Source organism: Natator depressus, chromosome 1 (assembly GCF_965152275.1).
Source record: "Natator depressus isolate rNatDep1 chromosome 1, rNatDep2.hap1, whole genome shotgun sequence".
In the NCBI taxonomy this organism is placed as follows: domain Eukaryota; kingdom Metazoa; phylum Chordata; order Testudines; family Cheloniidae; genus Natator; species Natator depressus.
In genome coordinates this window covers 110,414,911-110,436,325 of record NC_134234.1, presented here as the reverse complement: position 1 = coordinate 110,436,325, position 21,415 = coordinate 110,414,911, and the positions used below count along the sequence as shown (strand labels likewise).

Below are 21,415 nucleotides of genomic sequence, written 5' to 3'. Positions count from 1 at the left end.
ATAGGTCAGTTAGGTATGAGGGGGGGGTTAGGATGTAGTCTCTTGTTTTCATAAACTGTTGCTGCTGCTGAGCTGCGAGCTCATATACATGCGACCCCCGAGCATGCTCAAATAAATTTGTTAGTCTCTAAGGCGCCACAAGTACTCCTTTTCTTTTTGTGTATCAAAGATATGTATTCACATCTTTACAGCCTTTGGCACTTGTGTTTTGGCAGAGATGTAGACAAGAGAGCTGGTATAGTTACACAAGGTATGTAGCATAATTCACTGATTGCCTAGTGGTTACCTCTAGTGATCGAAAACATAAAATGGTATCTGAGATAAGAAAACATGAGTTGTCTTTGTCTTCTGACTTTTTCTCCATGCAGAATTTTTTGACATGGATGCAAATTTGGCATTGTTCTAAATTTCTGTCTTCAGGATAGATGTCTGGCAGCAGAGAGCACTAGATATAGTACCAGACAGACTGGATTAGAAGCAAGGTTTCAGTTATGAATTTAGCTGTAGAGTGGACACATGAAGGCTTGCAAGGAAATTGAAAATTTAACTCTTCTAGGAAAAGTATGAATTGCAGTGGGTGCCTCGTCATATTTTTAAAAAACCTTCAACATTCTTTCTACTCAGCTGAGCTTACCAAGAATTTGTATTTACGAAGCAGGAGTAGTGGCCAGTGTATAGTAAAGGTCAGATGTATAGTTAACTGATTGGTCTTGTTAAGTATGGATGTTTGTTGTTGTCCCATCGCATGATGTGTACAATACAACACAGTTAAGTTACAAACATAGACTACAGTTTTTGAAACTTGATTCCCCTCTTCTAGGAAGGATGTTGGAAGCTGAAATATTTAGGTCACGCTTCTAATAATAGAAATGTAAATATAGATATCTAAATATTAATATCACATTAGAAAAGTAGGAAGGGATGTAATGGTAGAAGGAGGGAAGGGGAGCTAAGTGGAGGGATGAGAGGTGTAAAACGTCTTCAGGTTCTGTTAGCGGATATATGTAGTCGAGACATGAATAATATTCATATTATCCTTCAGCCTAGAAGTCTTCATCCCTGTATAGAATATTACTATCTCAATCGAGGCAAAATCTTGCAAGATTTGCTCTAGAAAATCTTTTTTAACATTTTATATTCTTATAGTATTTTGCTACATTGTAAATGAAGGGCCAAATTTACTGCTGGCATAAAGGGGCCAGCTCAGTTAAAGTCATTAGAGTGGTATTTGTTTGTGCTAATGCTAAATTTATCCAAGAGAGCATGAGAGTTAGAGGAGAGTTTTGTTCTAATGACCTAAGCTAGGTATACTACAAAATGGAATCCCAGACACAACTGTATGAGACTTTATAGATTTCAAGAAAGGAAATTTTTGCGAAATTAAGAGATGTTGTGAACACAGTGCAGAAGGAAACTGTATTGGAAGAGATGGGCCAGATTTGCCACTGACTCTACTGGAGTTGTGCTCGTTTGAGCTGCGTCCATTTTCACAAGTGTGGAAGAAAGCTGGGAATCCTGGAACACGTCATAACTAACACACAATGGACCACAGTTCCTCTGTGAGAAAAACTTGAGAAACCAGAAGCGCCTAGTATGGCGTTATGAGAGGCTGTTCAAATATATGATGGAAAAAGAAAATTTAAATTGGAGAATTGTGAGGGAGTGGGATTATACAGGGCTGGAGCAAAGGAAAAAGCACAGGAAAATCAGAATGAGATAGTGTGAGCCAAAGAACTCTAAGGATAAAAGGAACTTTTATAAAATGGAAGAACAGCTTTCTTTTTAAATAAAGAAAAGGGGAATGGACTATTGGGAATTAAGGCAGACACTTAGTACATCTGTTTGATGAAAATCAGGTAAAGGATTACATTGGAAACATTGAATATGTACAAATTGGTGGTTTATGTGCTCTCCAAGGTCTTAAATGAACGTAATGAACCATTGACAGTTACTTTTAAATAGTTATGAAGAACCTGGGAAGCACCAGAGGATTGGAAGGAAACCAGAAAATGTGGTACTGATCTCCTTTAAAATGGAAAAATGTAATCCTGGTTACTGTCATCCAACACACCCAACTTCAAACCCTGGTAAGATAATTGAACAAATATTCAAGCCACTTGAAACCAGGATTCATCATCTCTTTCCATCACTCCTTTTCTCTCATATCTGGTGGAAGTTATTGAACAGATCTCTCCTCCCCCCATCTGCTCCCTTCATGGCTGTTTTACTGTGGCAGTCTGTTCCCAAGGCTCTCTGCTTCAGAAACATCCATGTTAGTGAGGTTCCTATTTTCTGTTTCCTTGATTATAAACAGTGAGACCCAAAGAGGGAGAGGCTTGTGAAGCTGAGGAAAAAGAGCAAGTCTTGGTTCCTGCCCACACTAAGGTGCCTTGTGCTGCCTGCCAGTGTGGGACAAAGGGAATCTAGCTGAAGAGAAGGAGGGAAAAATGAATGGCAGACTGTAACTGGACTGACCATCATAGTTCTGAATGACACCTGGTGGTGGTGCTTTTCATGACAGCACACATGAGATTTACTCCTGGAAGAGTGTTCCAGTGAGTTCCAGAACAGTTCATGAGCATTGAACAGGGAAGGAAGGATGGCTTTGTCATTGAGAGGCTGGACTGGGAACCAGGAGATCTAGGTTTAATTCTTGGCTTTGCCACAGACTTCTAGTGTGATCTTGGGCATGTTGCCAAACTTCCCTATTCCTCAGTTGCCTGTCTGCTCTGAGACTAAGGCTATGTCTACATTAGTACTTTCGTCGGTAAAACTTTTGTTGGTCAGGGGTGTGAAAAAACACACCCCTGACTGACATAAGTTTCACCAACAGCAGCACCAGTGTGGGCATCGCTATGTTGGCGGGAGACGCTTTTCTGCTGACATAGCTACCGTCGCTTGCTGGGGTGGTCTAATGATGCCAACAGGAGAGAGCTCTGCTGTCGGCAAAGAGTGGCTATATACAGCAGTGCAGCTGCGGCGGTAAAGCTGTGCCACTGTAAGGTCTGTAGTGTAGACGTAGCCTAAGTCTATTCCTGTAGTGAAGTGCTCAGGTTCTGCGGTAATGAAGGTTTAAATTAAAAAAAATCTGTATGTAAATAATTTAAATAAGAGCAAAACAATAGAAGATATTAACTCACCTTCCTTATCTTTCCAATATTTTGGGACCCACACAGCTACATCAACACTGTATACAACAATGGAATAAAATCAATAGACTAAGGGAATGTGATAGATGTAGTGTAATTTATCTGTACTTCAGTAAAGGATTTAATACAGTGTTCTCTGAGATCTGACTTGAACATTTAATTCAGAATGGATGGGATATGTGTCTTGTCATTGTGTTTGAAGTATGACTGACTGATCCCAAAGAGTAATGATAAACGGTAATATATCAAGTTGAGGGGAAATGTCCTTTTTGATTACACCAGGGATTGTTATGTCCAGTTTTATTTAACATCATTATTAATGATCCAAAGGGGGGTAAACAATAGATTTGTTAAATTTACAAATAATACAAATTGGGATGTGTTGCAATTAGAGAGGATGCAACGCAGTACTAGGGATAATTTGTAAGGAGGTTAGGTAAATATAGACTGGAGAACAAATTCAATTCATCCTTTTAAAATTGTAGGTTATTACAGCTGAGGAAAAATAAGGTACCGGTGAGTGGTAGGTGGACTCCCCATGGAAATGATAGAGAAATCCTCATGGCATGAGTAATTTAAAAACTGGACTGGATTAGCATAGTTTATAACCAACCCAGTGGAGACAGACTGCAATCCAAAATCATTAACAAATATCCTAGCATTTGGACAGGAGGATCATTCTAATCCATTTCAAATAATTATTGCCCAATCAAGAGCGGTCTCAGACTGCCAGTAGAAACCCTCATTGTTTGCTGTTTGCCTTCTGTTCAACAATGAGCCATGTGGCTGTTTTTCTTTTCTTTCCTTTTGTTACTGTCTTGATATTATTTTCTTTAATTCATGCGAAGTTGGTTTTATGGTGGTTCTATTTTTTATTTTTATTTTAATTTTTGACCACAAAAATCCTTGACTGGATTGAGCGCTCAAGAATATGCTGTTTGGAAACAGTCCTGGGTCTCCGTGGGAGAATAGATGTTTTTAAACTTTGGTTTCCAGCTTCTCTGGTTCTGTAGCGACACCTTGTATTCCTTTAGAGTAGAAACACAACTGCTGGTGCTAGAAATCCCTTTCTTAAATGTATGTTATAGTAAAGGTGAGTGGTTTATTGGGCAAAATCAGCAACCCAGTGAAAGGGACAGTCATACTATTTGTGCTATGGGATAGTTGTGCAGTGTGGAATGGATATTTAAGAAACAGACACTGTGCCCAAGGGCCACCCAAAGAAGATATACGTTTGTATTGTGGTGGCAGTACTGAAGATGGATAGAAACTCTCGTTGGCTGTTGAGATGACTTGCTAGGTGCTGTAAAGTGTTTGGTCAAAAATTACACAAAGAAATGCTGTGAACCATTTATGGGCCTGATTCTGCAATATGCAGAATATCTCTCTCAAATTTCTGAATATCCTCAACTCCTACTGATGTTAATAGGAGTTAATAAGGCTCAGCAGCTTGCTGGAGAGGCTCAACACTTTGCAGGCCTGAGCCCTTTGTGACCATAATCCATGACTGGTTTGACAAACCATTTATGAGAAAGAAGGCTTGGGCGCTCAACAAGGTATTGGCTCAAGCTGAATTTACATGTTTGGTTGGAAATTATTAGTTATAGCACAGTGCTATTTAATTATGTCAGATTTCAAGCAAATCTTCTCCTTTTCCCTCTATGCACGAGAATTTTAGGGTTATAGTGCTGAATTTGCACCCTTAAAATTTGTGCAATAATTTGCTGACAGAAATCTCAGTAGTTAAATGATTACTGGTATCATTGCAGGCAAAAGTCAGCCAGCTGGACTTGTAGCTAGACATAATGACTTGCAATGAATAGCCAGTGCAAATATAAGCGTAAAACAAACATGCAAGCACGTAGTTTGGAGGCGCAAATTACATTTGTAAACCAGGAGGCTATGCCACGTGTGTTTTTCTAAAATGTATGTTGTGGAAATTATTTTGGGGAAGTTCTATGGCCTGTGTTATACAATAAATTGGATTAGATTATCACAATGGTCCCTTCTGGTTTTGGAATCTATGAATCCTAGATGAAAACCTACTTGATAAAGTGGAAGGCAAGATCCATGTAAGGTTTTGAATAACAGTAAATGGTGCAGGGGTTGTCACTTAATTGTAAGATGTTGCATGTAGACAAGAAAACCAAATGAATTCAGTTTCAAGTTGTTGTGCTGATTCCATGGGTCTACAGAGTACCTATCCTGATGAAGGCAGATAAGATGGTTCTCCTCTTCTGCTAGGGAAAGCTCAGTATTCTGATGCAGGTTTTATGATGCTGCATTTTGTTTCCTGAGAGTAAAAAAAAGCTAGGCTATTAAAGTGGAGCTCCAAAGAAAAAGTAAATTGGCCTTTATGTCCTTTTATGCTTGGTTTGTGCAGCCTAAAGAAGGCCTGAGAAGATTCTCCTCCCCTTCTCCCCACCCTCCTGCTTTTTGTTGTTGTTGTTTTAATATTAGAAATTCAGATGTTGTCTCGCTTGAAGGACTGTGTCTCTGTCTACATTGGGAAAATGTTCATAAAATGGCCCACTTTTTGCTAACTCTGGTTTAGTAGACCCACTGGTGTTAACAACATTGGACTGCCTAGTGTAGATGAACTCTCACCAGCTGTCCCCAGTGTTTAAGCACTGTGTTGATTAGACCCGGCTCTGATAAGGGTTACATGACATGATGTTAAAACAAAACAGACAACTGAGAGACACTCTACTCTAGGGCTCCCAGTATTGCTGAATTAGTTTTAGCCACAGTGGGGAAAATGTCCCCGTTGTAGGCAAGGTCTTGGTTATGCTTTCAGAAGAGTTATTTATATACTGTGACTCACCTAAGGACTGTTTTCTGAGTTGATGTTCTTCCATCTTCTCTAAAAATGTGGTGGGACAAATATGACACTGGTGTAACTTCACTAGTTTTGGGGTGGTAATGCCAGAGATGAGTTTCATGCAGTTGATTTAAAATAACTGAAGTAAAAGTACCAAATACCTTTAAACATTGTTCTACCGTGGAATGATGGAAACAGAAATTGGAAAAGAAATTGTATTCATCACATTGAAAGACTCTTCTTTTAAAAAGTATTTAAATCTCCTGAGTTAAAAATGAGTCTATATCTCTTGAACAGTGAAGAAAAATGAGTCTGTATCTCTTGAACTCAATGGAAGAAGGCAAGCAAGAGCCCGTCTGGAGAGACTGGCCCTCTGCCATAGTTTCCACTTCAGTGGAGGGGAGGGGACTTGGATCATGTGAGACTCTCCTGGTCCTTCTCTTCTCCTCTTTTTCTGTTCTTACCTGAGATCTGTGCTGAATTAGTGCAGAGGCACATGTCACATTGTAAACTGCTTATTTACATATGACATAGGCAACACTGGATACTGCAGGTTATGCAACACCATCCTTGGAAGTTGACGCTTCCCTAGGTACAAAAGTAGGTTGATTGACAAGTAGGATACAAACAAAATGAGACATTATATTGAGCCACAAGTAAGAGGCATTAACATTTTGTCTGTTTTGATGGGAGCACACAGAGTTTGGAATTGTTCATACCTGCACTGATGGAGGACATTCTCTGATGGAGGTTAACAGTTCCATCACACGGGCTGGAGTGTGCTTGCCTTCCCCTCATTTGGAGTGGGATGATATTGACGGATGGGATAGTTATGCTGATTGGTGAGGTAGACTGTAAAGAAATAAGAAGTGATGGAATGGATAAGACAGAGTCTGTCTGGGCAAAAATCACACTGGAGAAGAAAGCTACTAGAGCCTCCCCTGGGACAGTGTTTGGGGTGTGCTATAGACCACTGGGATCAGATCTGGATATGGATAGAGACCTCTTTAATGTTTTTAATGACGTAAATACTAATGGGAATTGTGTGATCATGGGAGACTTTAACTTCCCAGATATAGACTGGAGGACAAATGCTAGTAATAATAACAGGGCTCAGATTTTCCTGGATGCGATAGCTGGTGGATTCCTTCACCAAGTAGTTGCTGAACCAAGAAGAAGGGATGCAATTTTAGATTTGGTTTTGGTGAGTAATGAGGACGTCATAGAAGAGGTGGTTGTAGGGGACAACCTTGGATTGAGTGATCATGAGCTAATTCAGTTCAAACTAAATGGAAGGATAAACAAAAATAGATCTGTGACTAGGGTTTTTGATTTCAAAAGGGCTAACTTTAAAAAGTTAAGGAAATTAGTTAGGGAAGTGGATTGGACTGAAGAACTTGTGGATCTGAAGGCGGAGGAGGCTTGGAATTACTTCAAGTCAAAATTGATTAAGGATTTATAAATATATCAGAGGGATAAATACCACAGAGGGAGAAGAATTATTTAAGCTTAGTACCAATGTGGACACAAGAACAAATGGATATAAACTGGCCATCAGGAAGTTTAGGCTTGAAATTAGACCAAGGTTTCTAACCATCAGAGAGGTGAAGTTCTGGAACAGCCTTCCAAGGGAAGCAGTGGGGGCAAAAAACATATCTGGCTTCAAGACTAAGCTTGATAAGTTTATGGAAGGGATGATATGATGGGAAAGCCTAATTTTGGCAATTAATTGATCTTCAACTACTAGCGGTAGATATGCCCAATGGCCTGTGATGGGATGTTAGATGCGGTGGGATCTGAGTTACTACAGAGAATTCTTTCCTGGGTGTCTGGCTGGTGAGTCTTGCCCACATGCTCAGGGTTTAGCTGATAGCCATATTTGGGGTCGGGAAGAAATTTTCCTCCAGGGCAGATTGGTAGAGGCCCCCTTGGGGGTTTTTCGCCTTCCTCTGCAGCGTAGGGCACGGGAAACTTGTTGGAGGATTCTCTGCACCTCGAAGTCTTTAAGCCATGATTTGACGACTTCAGTAGCTCAGACATAGGTTAGGGGTTTGTTACAGGAGTGGGTGGGTGAGATTCTGTGGCCTGCGTTGTGCAGGAGGTCCAACTAGACGATCATAATCGTCCCTTCTGACCTTAAAGTCTATGATTCTATACGAGTTGTGGTCTGGAAAATGTTTATGTCTAATCCATGTTTGTGTATAATTTTGGGTAAATAAAGCATGTGCCTTGTATTTTTTTTATTCCAACAGTTACTGTAAAAACAAATCCAAGGGAAAGGGGTGACAATATGCGAGTGTTAATTCCTTTTTTTAGAGCCCTAGCTGGAAACTAACATTGACAGTAATTATGTGGTTGGTTTTTCCACTGGAGTGGCCACAAAAAGGATCAGCTAATGAATTGTTGCCTTTTGATGCTATAGATACTATGTGGCTTTCTGGATCCTCAGCTGTCAACCGGCTAGTGTTTAACTCAGCTAGTTCAAAACTAAACAATGCATCGAGTGCATCTCTTACCACACTTTTTAATATTATGGATATATTAGCAAGCCACAAAATATTTCTTTGTATTATTTTTTATTCTTATAAGATCCTTCTTATTTTGCATACTTTTTGAGGTGTGTGTGACTATTTAGTAGGGGCTTGATCCTGCAAGGAGCTCAGGGACCTCAACTCCCACTGAAATCCATGGGAATTGAGGGGTCAGAGCACTTTTCAGGTTTGGGCCAGCGGAATCTATGAAATGGGGATATAGAGCTCCGTGCTCATGCTAGAAAACAGGTAAGTCTCACTGTATTATTCTACAGACTAGAAACATTTCAAAGCTTTAATAATACAAAGTGCTAACCAGTGCTCCTGCAAAACAATACCACCTTGATGTTAAGTCATTTTCTGTTCTAACGATCGGCAGTAATACAGCATTCCTTTTGGGTTAATCCTTTGGTTTTAGCCAACCAGAAACACAGAACCACCAGCTCTTTGGAAACCTGCAGCAGTGGAAATTCACCCAGGCATGGTGGATGGGGAAGTCATTTTCAGCTCAACTCTTATTACTTTAATTCATTGTTCCTACAGCTCAGAACTAAGCCCATTAAATAAAAAGTTAAACCATCATGAGCAAATGATATTAAAACCCATAGTCAGTCTCATTTTTATTTAAAATGTGTGGCAGAGTGAACCATTCAAAGAGGTCTTCTGCAGTCTGAGGTAATATTCATCTTTATTCTTGATAATGGAGAAGTTTGGTAATAAATAAATAGGCCATTGAAGGAAGGGAGAAAAGAGTTTAAAATTATATTGTAGACTTCAGTTGAAATTACTTACTTAACGTGTGTTTCTGTACCACAGCTTGTAGTGGACAAACATCTGGTCAGTTTCATTTTGTTGCTGTTTGGAAAGCCATGAGCAGTAGCAGAGGCACAGTTTTGTGCACAGACTCAGTAAACTAGCATTGCATTAGTATGTGCTGAATTTGTGTTTAGAAGGTTATGTTTGCAACACAAACAGCTAATAATTTTTAAATGGAAGTTTAGATTCTGAACAAGTCGATGGTACTTTCCCAATATTCTTCTTACTCCTCACAAGTAAGTAGGTTAGAGATTTTTCTGCCCTGCTTCTTCTTGTAACTGAGCTCCAACAATCGTAATAGCAGCCAACTTAGATGAATGTACATGAAACATGCCATTTCTGTCCCTTCTGATTCACTTCAAATGTTTGTTTTTGCCGGTAACTGGTTTGGGCTGTGGTTGTGCTACATCCCCTTTTTCACAGCTGTAGTTTGACAAAGGGGAAAGATTTAATAAAATTTCCAATCATTCCATCACGTACATACATCTTTTACAATTCAAGTACTGACTGTGGCTCAGTATGTTAGGTGCACATCCTGGTGCTCTTTGAAGTACTTAAACTGTTTGTGTTTACTTTTATTTCCATACTATGTTTGCTCCATGTTTTTCAAAGCTTTGATTTCTTACTGTGGCTGAAAAACAGTAAAAGTAGCCAAAAAACAAGGAAACCTGGTCTAAATGTTATGCTAACAACCAGATTCTGAGGGCCTCGCTGGGTCCTTAGTGACCTACATTTTTAGTGTTTCCATCGAGGGTGCATGTGCTCAGCAATTCTTGGCCCTGTATGTCCTTTTGAGCTAAATGTGCTGCAGCTTTAACTACTCTTTACTGAAGCTTCTTTGATTTTAGGTTACGAGATCATGTGGCTGTGTTTCAGCAAATGGAGCTTGTTCACCAAAAGCTTTTGATCTTCTAGAGGAAGACAGTCATGCAAAATTATTCTAGATTTCATGACCTAGTTGGTCAACTGGATTGCAGTTAGCAGTCCAGGGGTGTTGTATCAAAGTGTGTGTGTGTATAATGCATGTGTGATGCACACACGCATGTATAATAGAAGTTGAGTAGTTTCAGAATCTTGGGGATTCTGATACCTAAACGGATCTTGTGGTACACAAGATAATTATAAAACATGTAGTCAAACCCATCCCAATCTCACTGTAGATACTGGAATTGCACTGAAGTCTTTCAAGTGGCCTCACAAAGACCAATAGTTATATGTAGGATGTCATGATCACTGGGGGAAGAGTCTGCTTAATTCAAGCAACAAAATTAAAATCCCTGAAATTGTCAGTACTTTATCCTGAGTCATCCGACTCCCGTTAACCTTAGTTTTAACAATATTTTAAACTAACAATTTAAAGTAAAACTATTAAGGGTGATGTAACATTGGAAAGAGATCTTTTCCATGGCTACATATTAACCCTTCTAAACCAGTGTTTCTCAATAACTGGTCCATGGACGGCGCTGGTCCCTGAGATCTCCCTGACACAGTTTAGGAAGGCAGCAAGCCAGTCCCTAGTATCAAAAAGGTTGAGGAAACACTGTTCTAAACCATGCTGCTGTGGTGAGTCTTGCTTTCCCCATATTTGCATGCCTAGAGTGTTCTTTTCTTTCAACAGATATTGTTAGTTGTATACGTTACGGGGCAGTTTTATAAGGGAAGCTCTTCAGAGTAATAGTGTTCACCTTGTTCTAGAGGCAAAGGCAAAATTTAGGCTTTTACTCTAATGGTTAAGGTATTGTCAGAGTTCTGTTGGTGCAGAGCAACTCCAAAGAGGGGGCAGTGGGTGACTAAATGATTCTGTACTTTTCCCTCTGGTTTTTATCCCCAGATTCCTCTTACTTCCTCTACCTCATTCCATGGTCAGCATCTTTACTTCTTGGATAGTGGGTAAGTGGCTTCCTGTTCAGTCACTGCCAGTGCCACTTCATAGGTCAACTGTCAAAAAATTATTGGAGAAAAACCATTTTTTCCCCTTCCCCCTTCAGATCAGAGTAATCAGTTCCATGATCTTTTGTCTCCATTGGCCCAGGGCAAAAGAAGTTGAGAGTCCTACGTTTGGACCCCGTTGTGCCACCACCAGGCTAGACCATCAAACTAGTAGCAGCAGTTAAAAATTAATAAAATTGATAATAAAAACTAATATTATTCCAATAAATCTTTGCTTTTTTTCTTTCTCCCACAGGACTATTTTTACCCGAAATACTTGGGTGAGTTACAGTTATTACTTTTACTTTTTGGCAGTGCTGGTATGTGTGCCTAACATTGGAACATGGGACAGCCAGTCTGTCCAAAAGAATGTAATAGAGATCCTCTGTTCCATCCTGAAATAGAACCAATTGCTCCTCATATGATTTTAAAGTGGGTATATGTTATTTATATGTATAGAATGACATACACAAACACTTTACATTATTTAAAGTGTATGTTTAATGTTGCATTTATTTCTGTAACTTACATCAAGAGTAAACAGTTTGCTGTCTTCAACAGTGCATACACTTTTTAATAGTTTAGTTCTGAAAGTTTTTTTAAATAAGAGGATTAGCTTGCAGACCTATTGCTTTTTACATTCTATGTATCATTGTCATGCCACCACATTGCTTTACATTTGCATTGAACATTTAGTATTTAACATTACATATATCAACAGTTTTAGAAAACTCTGCTTTTTAGATTTGAGAGAAATCTTTTCTATTTAGTAGATCAGCCTTTAGTAGTTACTAATATCCTTTTAGCACCATAGTAGCATCTGGTAGAATAATCATATTGTACAGTAGAATTATAAACTGTTCAACTGAACATCAGAGCTGAAATATTTATATGAACTGAGAAGAATTTTTAAGGCATCTGGAGGGCTGCAGTTTAACATGGATTTTGTACCTACCCTCCAGAACCTTGCTTAACGAAACATCAGCATGCCAGATATCAATTTACACACTGTGACAGCTGGCGCATAATAATAATAATTTCATTTTCTGTTCTTCAGCTTGTATTGAGAAATTTGGGTCACCGTATACAAGAAGTCCAGATTTCCTTACATGCGTTCATAGTAAGCATTTTTCATATTGTATATTACAACTAAACATAACAGCCATTTTGTTTGAGGTGGGGAGGCACATCAGTCATCTCCATTCTGATAGAATTTTAGCACCTCTCCTACCCATTTGCTTTCTTGAGGACCTTATGTCATGTGTGGCACCCTTCTAGCTGAAGGACCAGTTGAGACTCTATTCCTTTCAGAATCCATTAATGCTGCTCCTTTGTCTTCCAAAGGGTGATGCCGGGCATTCTTTCTTCCCCGCTTTCTCAAGGGCTGAGCAATCTGGGAAACAAGAGACAAGAACTAGGATTTACAATTACGTCTTTCACTGGGCTTGGCTTGTCACTTTCTTTTTCTTTCCTTAGAAAAAATAAGTAAAAGTTTGGTTCTTCTCTGTTAAGCCTGAATTTCACCTTAAGTCATTTTGGAGTCACTTAAGACGGACTTTGGTGACTTTCTGCACAGGGTGAATTTCATCCATCACATGACAAATTTCTGTGTTATATGAAAAGCTGCCAAATCACATTTATTCAGGTCGTAAGTAAAAAGATGGGTTTGCCAGCCCTGCAAACTCAACTTGGAATCATGTTGAAAGTCAAGCTGGGTTCTTTCTGGCCTGTGAATTTATTAATGATAAAGATTCTGCGGTTGGAATTTAGTTAACCATTATGTTAACTATCCAGTTCCCTCTCTCATAGCTATGTTGGCACCATAATGCTAAGAATATAAAGTAGCAAAAATATTTTTTTCACTCATGTGAGCAGATACAATTCTAAGTATACCCAGAAAGCAAATCAACTGAGTAAACAGGCATTATTTATACCTAATCACTTTTTAATTTTTCCTCTGTACTTCAGTGTCTTATCATGGTCCAGTTTGATTGGTCATGAAATCCTACCAATGTTAAGGAGTTATTCACAAAAGGAGGGATACAATTACCACTTCACTAAGTTTTCAAGGTTAAAATTCATTAGCACTTCAGCAGCTTCCCTAAACTGTTGACAGAGTTGGCTGTATCTGAACTCCAAGAATAATAAGCAAAAATTTAAGACCTGAATTTACAAAATGCAGCAACATGACTTACATAATGTAAAAGAATCATCTGAATAATTCATAAATGTTTTAGAAATACTGGGCCAAAGGGCATTTATCTGTGTAAGGATGAATAAAAGCTGAGGAAGGGGCTAAGAATTTGGCCAATTGTAGTTGAAGAGGTTTAGCACTATAATCATATATTCTTTCCAGTTTAAAATCCAGAAATGTTTAAAACAGAGGGCATACAAATGTAATGAACTGATGGCTGGACTGTGGCCAGCCATTGCTTGGGTACACAGGGGTAGGGGAAAGAGGGTGTGGAAGGAGCCCCCCCCATATTACTTCTACTCACAGAATTTGCTATCGTTTCAGTCCTTATGTTCTCCTGACCAAAAGGACTCCATGAGTCTGACACTTCTTAATGATCTCATTTCTGTGTTCAAACAAGATGGTAGAGGGTCTCTTCAACATAGCAGACAAATGTGTAACAGGATCCAATGGCTGGAGGCTGATGCTAGACAAATTCAGACTGGAAATAAGGTGCACACTTTTAACAGTGATGGTAATTTAGCCATTGGACTAAGCATACCAAGGGATGTGAAGATTCTCTGTCATGTAAAATCTTTATAACAGTCTTTCTAAAAGATGCTGTAATTCAAACAAATTATAAGATTGATGATGGAATTACTGGGTAAATTCTATGACTTGTGTTATGCAGGAGGTCAGACTAGATGATGTAATGGTTCTTTCTGGCCTTAAAATGTATGATTAGGCTTGCTTTTTTTTTTTTAATGAGGCATGTAGATGGTGTCATTTTTGTAACTTGACAAATTCCCAGTGCAGTTTTAATCCAACAAATTGGTAAATCTCAGAAGATAAATTTAGAAGTCATAAGTGGCAATTACTATGTTCAGACTTTCAAGCTGAGGTCTCGTTTTGATGTCAATTTTGAAAAAACTAGAAATTTTATAAATTAAGGTATGATATCTGGATATGAGAAAAGAGAATACTTGTGCTAGGAGATCTAAAGGAATAGAGACAAAGGCCTACAGAGCCTGATTCTGTTTCCTGTTACGCTGATGTAAACCAGGAATAATTCCAATTAAGTTATTGGAATTACACTGTTGTAAAACCAGTGCGAGAGCATAATCAGACCCTGTGTTATATACAAACCAATCTGGAAAAAGGGACAAAGCATCCAGCACAATGCTGGCACTGTACAAAAAATAAAATAGTTAGTTCTTCCATTGCCAGTGGGTTTGGACATATTTTATTGTCACACTGTATTTCTCCCATTTTGCTCCGCAGAACAGGTAGGGATGGAGTGTGTAGGAAAAGATACAGAGGCCGGAGATCCTCTGAAAATTTGGGCACCAACCCTGTCCGTTCATTTTGTCTACTAGGCTTGTCTGAATAGCATCACAAAGTGTACACAGATTGCTCAAAGCAGCATTAATTATGTTAAGCTTACTGTACACAAGCTTTGGTCTGCATAGGGAAAGGAACATGCTCAGAGCTGCTGTTTCTTGGCTTGTTTCCCTGCTCCCTGATCCTCCGTACCCCTTCCCCCTCCTCCCCCCTTCGGTATGGCCTGTCAGCTGTGCAGAGACTTTCTAGAGGGGACATTGGCATGTGTGGTGGGCAGCCTGTATAGCAGCCTTTTCCTACTGTGCAGCCTTCCTCATGCCCTTTCAATAGGTTTGCTCTGCTCTGCAGAGCTGGGGGAGGGAAGACATTTAGACCTTGTTTGTGATTGAGTGTTCTTGATTATCACTGTGAGCTGTTCAAGGAGGGCTAGGTGCAAAGGCTTTGGCTAGTGATTCTCAGACATTCTCAGCATTTCAAGACAAACTATTACAATTATGTATTCCTATGGCAGCAGGCTAACCACATTCCATTCCCTAACAGTTCTCTAGTGCCTTCCTCCGTCTCCTGCAACAGAAGTATTACTGAGCCTAAGATAAGTTCTTATCTTCTCTATAGCTTGGTCCTGACTAGAAATTCTTGATGTTACTTTAATTGCAGAGCTGCTAAGGTGGCTGTAGCCTTATCACATTTTGATAGAAATGGACAGAATTATGGGTGGGAATGTAAATACCACCAAATGTAGGCATTTTAGTCCTTTGGGCCTATTTTAAGAATTCCTTTTTCCTTCTCCTCCCCCCCCCCCCCCCCAACCAACGCACCATATACAGCAACAGAAACCACCACCAATTACATTTTCCCTTTGTCCTTCAGTTCACTTCAGAAATGATTGAGTCTTTATCATAAGCAGGATCACAGTTGACAGGTATTTTTGTGAGAGTGTCTGAATTTGTACCACACCATCCTTTAATCCAGTTACTATTACTAGGCCCTATTAAGCATTCATCAGGAAGGGGAGGGGGGAAATTTTCATGCCATCCATTGCATTAATTCAAAAGTAAATACAAAACTATTGCTACAGGGAAACTGGATAATTTGCAGCAGCAAAAACGGCTACACTTATTTTTTGAGTCTTCGTAAAGATTAAAAACACTGTAGGTATACATGATTTAAGAGGGGTGTTAAGATGATAGGCACATGTCCTTCGTGGGCAGTGGAAACTTAGGGCTTGTCTACATGGGGAAGCTCTTCTAGAATAATCTAGACTGAATTCAAAGTGCAATAGCTATTCCACACTAAGGGCAAGTCTACACTACAAAATTAAGTCGACCTAAATTTCGTTAATTTGTAAATCAGTTTTGCAGGTCCACACTACGCTCCTTGTGTCAGCGGTGCACGTCCTCACCAGCAGCGCTTCCATCGATGCAGAGCCAAGTGCACCATGGGTAGCTATCCCACTGTGCAATTCGCCTCCATCTAGTACAGGGTGTTTTGGGAAGGGTTTGCAGTGCCTCATGGGGTAAACGAGTTATGCAGGAATGACTGGGGACATGGTTTCAGCATTCCAGGATGCAGTTTTATCCATCCCATAATTTTATCTGCATCCCATAATGTTTCATGCCTCTTTTCAAAGCCCCCAAACCCGCTTGTCCGCCATCTATGTGAGAAGCATGGATCCTGCACAGCTCTGCACTATTGTGATGAGTGTTGCGAGTACAACGCCCCGATCCTGCACCATAATAGCACTATTTGCAGAGCTGCCAGAGGAGTTGTGGGGAACATGACGATTCCTTGGAGGCTAGATTGCTGTAGGACATAGAAACAATTCAAGGTTGTTGTTGGTATTCATGGAGCAGCTGCAGACGATGGAGCATAACTTCTAAGCCTTTGAAACAAGCACTGACTGGAGGGATCACATCATTGTGCAGGTCTGGGATGAGGAGCAGTGGCTGCAGAACTTTCAGATGCGCAAAGCCACATTCCTGGATGTGTGGGCGGAGCTCGCCCCAGCCCTCCGGTGCAGTGATATCAAAATGAGAGCTACACTGACAGTGGAGAAGTGAGTGATGATCGCTGTGTGGAAGCTTGTAATGCCAGATTGCTAACTGGTGAGCCAGGAATCAGTTTGGAGCTGGGAAATCCACTGTGATGGTTGCTGTGATGCAAATGTGCAGGGCCACAAAGGACTGTGATTCTGGGCAATGTGCAGGACGTAGTGGATGGTTTTGCGGCAATCAGGTTCCCGAACTCCGGTGGGGCGATAGATGGCACACATATCCCTGTTTTGTCTCCAGACCACCTTGCCACGTAGAAAAGTAACCCTTTCTGCTGATGTACCATGGTATTGCAAGCGCTGGTGGATCACTGAGGATGTTTTACCAACATCAATGTGGGATGGTCAGGGAAGGTGCATGACACACGCATCTTTAAGAACACAGGCTTGTTCAGAAAGCTGCAAGCAGGGCCTTTGTTTCCAGACCAGAGGATTACCATTGGGGATGTTGAAATGCCACTAGTGATTCTGGGAGACTCCGCTTACCCCTTACTCCTGTGGCTCATGAAGCCATGCACCGGCCACTTCAACAGCAGCAAGGAGCACTTCAACTACAGGCTCAGCAGGTACAGAATGACAGTTGAATGTACCTTTGGCTATTTGAAAGGCTGTTTGCGCTGTCTACTCACGCAATTAAACCTTGGTGGAAAAAAAATCCCAATGATTATAGCTGCCTGCTGTGTCCTTCATAATATCAGAAGCAAATGGAGAAAAATTTCTGCCAGGGTGGAGGTAGAACAGCTGTCTGCTGATTTTGAGCAGCCAGATACCAGGGCTATAAGAAGATCTCAACGGGGAGCTATTTGGCTCAGCGAGGCTGTGAAAGACCATTTTAATAGTGAGCCACAGTAATTTGTGTTGCTGGAGTGTGCTCTGCCTGGCATTGGTTTTATGCACCCTAGTATGAATTTTGTAATGTGTGTGTGTGTGTGTAATATAACATTGCAAATACAACTATTGCTATTATCTGTGAATGATTTCAGCCCCAGCCAGTATATGTTGTGAACTAATAAAGATGACTTAAGTTTCCATAAATAGACTTTCATTCCAAACCCAGACAAACAGACGTATTTATAATTGAATGAAACTTTATAAATACAGGGAAAAGAACCTTTGAAAGGGAAAGAACAGTCATTCCCATTTCACAAACACATTCATCAGCCTTGTCTCTTACAGGTCAGTGTATGTATGGCTGCGATTGCCTGAACTCTTCCCCGGAAGTGATAGGGATAGTGCAGCAGCCTTGGACGCCACCTGGAACGTGGCAGGGGTGTGAAGGGAGGTCTTGGAATGCAATTCTAAATGGGCTGCAGAGGGAGGCGAGCACGGGTCTGTTCAACCTTGAAGGTCAGCAAGAGTCTCCAGCATTTCTGTCTGACACTTGAGAAGCACTAGCATCTCCTGCTGCACATCTCTCTCCTTTTCCTGTGCCTTTCTCCTCTCTGCTCGATCCCCGTCCATGCTGGCTGTGAGGGTGATCCTACAAGCCCTGTGTTTATCTGAAGCACCAGAGGCTTGCAGTATCTCTTGGAACATGTCATCCTGCCTCCTCTCCTTCCCCTCCTCCTTATCTGGCTGAGCTGCTCCACTGATGTAGATGGAGAAACCTCCAAGGCCACATTTCCAGCTGCAAAGATGCACAGAAGTTGTCTTGTGATTGTATTCACAAGATAAATGGAAACTTGCTATCCTGAACTCACTCCCCTTGATGCACACAAGTTCAAAGCACTACATGCGCATTTCTCCTTGGGATTCATAGAGCATGGTGGCATTCCCAGCTATGGTGAGTACGGTTGCCGGGGGGGGGGGAGTAGCTGAATGGAGTATATGTGGATAGGGCAACTGAACTGAATAGTGGCACCGTTTTCCATAGGCAGTGGTGATTTTAGCTGATCTCTCACTCCTGAGGGTAACGGATGCTGAAAGGAAACAGCTCGTGCATGCATCCAGCTGCAGACTGGGTCCGTATGCTGCTAGCCTGTGTGCTGCATTGGTGACTGTTGAAGTAATTGCTGAGTGCCATGGGAAAGTGTCCTACCGTGGTGGAAGAACTAACTGAGCCCTCCCCAGAAACCTTTGGCAGAAGATTGCAGACTTATCTCCAGGAAAGTTTCCTCGAGATCTCTACGGAGGATTCACAGGACATCCGAGTGCACATAAACTGTTCTGCAGGGCCCCTCTGCCTAACTGTATAGCCAGGGGAGTGAGAAGCAGATAGTAACTCTTCCTCTATTGGTTATTTCACTGCTGCTTCTAGCATGAATATAAAAGAGTAAATGAACAGATGTGTCCCTGCAATATCAAAGCAAACTGCATACTTGCCAGAGGTTCCTTCCTCTGTATCAGCCTCACCCACACTGGACTGTAGGGACTGGCTCGACTGCTCTGGAGTCAAAAACAGGTCCTGGCTCACTGTGCCACTGGATCCCCCTGTTGCCTGTCCCCCATACTCCTCCTCCTTCTCTTCCTCATCCAACACCTCCTCACTGTTCCTTGTGGGTGCCTGTGACTGAGTTCTCCAAAGTATCAACAGGGCTCTTAGGGGTTGTGGTGGGGTCTCCACTGAGGATGGCATGCAGCTCTTTGTAAAAGCGGCATGTCTGCAGCTCTCCACCAGAGCAACTGTTAGCCTCCCTTGCCTTCTGCTATGCTTGCCACAGCTCCTTGGCTTTCACGGGGTGCTGCTGCGGGTCCCTCTTTTAGCCCTTCTCCATGCCTCGCGCGATCTGCTCGGAGATATCAACGTTTCTATGGCTGGATCGGAGCTGTGCCTACACAGCCTCTTCTCCCCACAGTCCCAGGAGATCCACCACCTCCCATGTACTCCAGGCAGGAGCGTGTCTGCAACGTATAGCCAGCAGGTCAGCTGGGCAGTTGTTAGGTGAGCGCTCTGTGCCGACCAAATAGGAAATGGAATTTCAAAAATGTGCAGGGATTTAAAGGGGAGGGGCATATATACCTGTGTACCTGTTTGCCAAGCAGTGGAGTTCAAAATGGTGACCAGAGCAGTTATGGTGAGGCATTGTGGCACACCTCCTGGAGACCACTAAAATTGACGTAACTAACCCTAAGGTGCTATACCTCTCACTGAGGTGGAGTTACTAAGTTGGCATAGTGAATGAGTTACATCAGTGGCAGCCGCGTTTTAGTGTAGACACTTACAGAGTTAGGTTGACATAAGCTGCTGTACATAGGCCTAACTCTGCAGTATGGACCAGGCCTAACTCTGCATGTGGATACTCTTATTCCCCTCCAATAGTGTCTTGTATGGTTTGCTTAATCCACTTCCAGAGCGGATTAAGATAGACCATACAAAAGCACTCTTAGCCCTGGTCTACATTACGAATTTATGTCAGTATAACTACATCGCCCAGGTGTGTGGAAAATCCATATTCCTGAGTGACACAGTTATACCAACCTAACCCCCGGTGTAGACAGTGCTCTAATGATAGGAGGACTTCTCCTGTTGACATAGCTACTGCCTCTCGGGGAGGTGGAATACCTGTGCTGATGGTAGAAGCTCTCCTGTCAATGTAGGCGATGTCTTCACTAAGTGCTACAGTGGAAACTGCGGCATTGAAAGTGTAGCCACTCCCTTACTGTGGAGTAAGAGTACTCACAAGAGTACTCACAGAATAGCTATTCTGCAGTAGTTGTCCCATGCTGTTTTCCCCCTGTAGACAATCCTTGAGAATCTTTCTAAAATGTTTATTGAGCAGTAACCAAACACCACTGTGCTGTAAATGCTTCAAAAATATGTCAAAGGGATTTGCTTTGTCTGCATCATTAAAAGTATGTTTTTTAAAAAGTTTTTCAAAGTAAACTGTTTCAAAGGCATGCCTTCAAGATCAAAGAGAGTAAGATGAGAGAAATGCAGTTCCCATTATTCTGACAAAGGAAAACATTCACTTAGTTGTGAAATACCTAACCCAAAATCTTATGTCCTCTGTAGCTGAGCAGTCTGACCAGACTTGTCATCAAAATAGGGAGATGATGAGGTAACACTATCCGTCCCCCCATAATACACATACGCATGCACACAGAGCACATTTAAGAAAATAATTGTCAAGGGATGGCCCAATCATTAGTCTCATCAGAACCGGTGGATGAAGAATCCTTCTGGTTTTCCCCTTAATTTATGCACACTCTTGCTGGACATAGAACACATTTTGTAACTGTTCTAGAGGTGAGAGAGGAAAGTGAAGTCAGTGATATTTGACCTAAACGTGCTGCCTGGGAACATCCTGGCAGTGATCTTGATTTACAGTGGGTAAAAACAAGGTGTCTCTCCTGATAGGTTTTCAGCAGTCTGGCTGTAATGGTAGAAGTATTCAGCAATATTATCAACCTTTACTGGAGACAATATCAAACAGTGATTAGTGCAGAGAATAAAGTCAGGAGAGAATTTTTATTTTTTTTTATTCCCCCACTGTGCTACTAATTTGCTATATTATTATGGTCAAGTAACTAAGGCCAGGTTTTTCAAAAATGGCCATTAATGTAGTGTGTCCAACTTGAGACATCTAGGGTCTGATGTTAAGATGTGCTTACCTTCAGCTGGAGTTCAGCAACTCTGAAAGTAAAGCCATAGATCTCTCAAGCTGA

At 41.2% G+C, this 21,415-nt stretch overlaps 1 protein-coding gene across 3 annotated transcripts in view; it reads left to right on the top strand.

Annotated features, from left to right (window-relative positions):
- GAS6 (growth arrest specific 6) overlaps positions 1-21,415 on the top strand; it is an 80,953-nt gene that overhangs the window by 5,987 nt on the left and 53,551 nt on the right. For 2 of the 3 annotated variants that reach the window (XM_074964192.1, XM_074964184.1), the window contains exons 3-4: positions 11,503-11,527; positions 12,304-12,366. In XM_074964192.1, coding sequence (XP_074820293.1) covers positions 11,503-11,527; positions 12,304-12,366 — 88 coding nt within the window. The remainder of the gene's footprint in view (positions 1-11,502; positions 11,528-12,303; positions 12,367-21,415) is intronic. The other variant, XM_074964200.1, reaches the window with a different exon arrangement.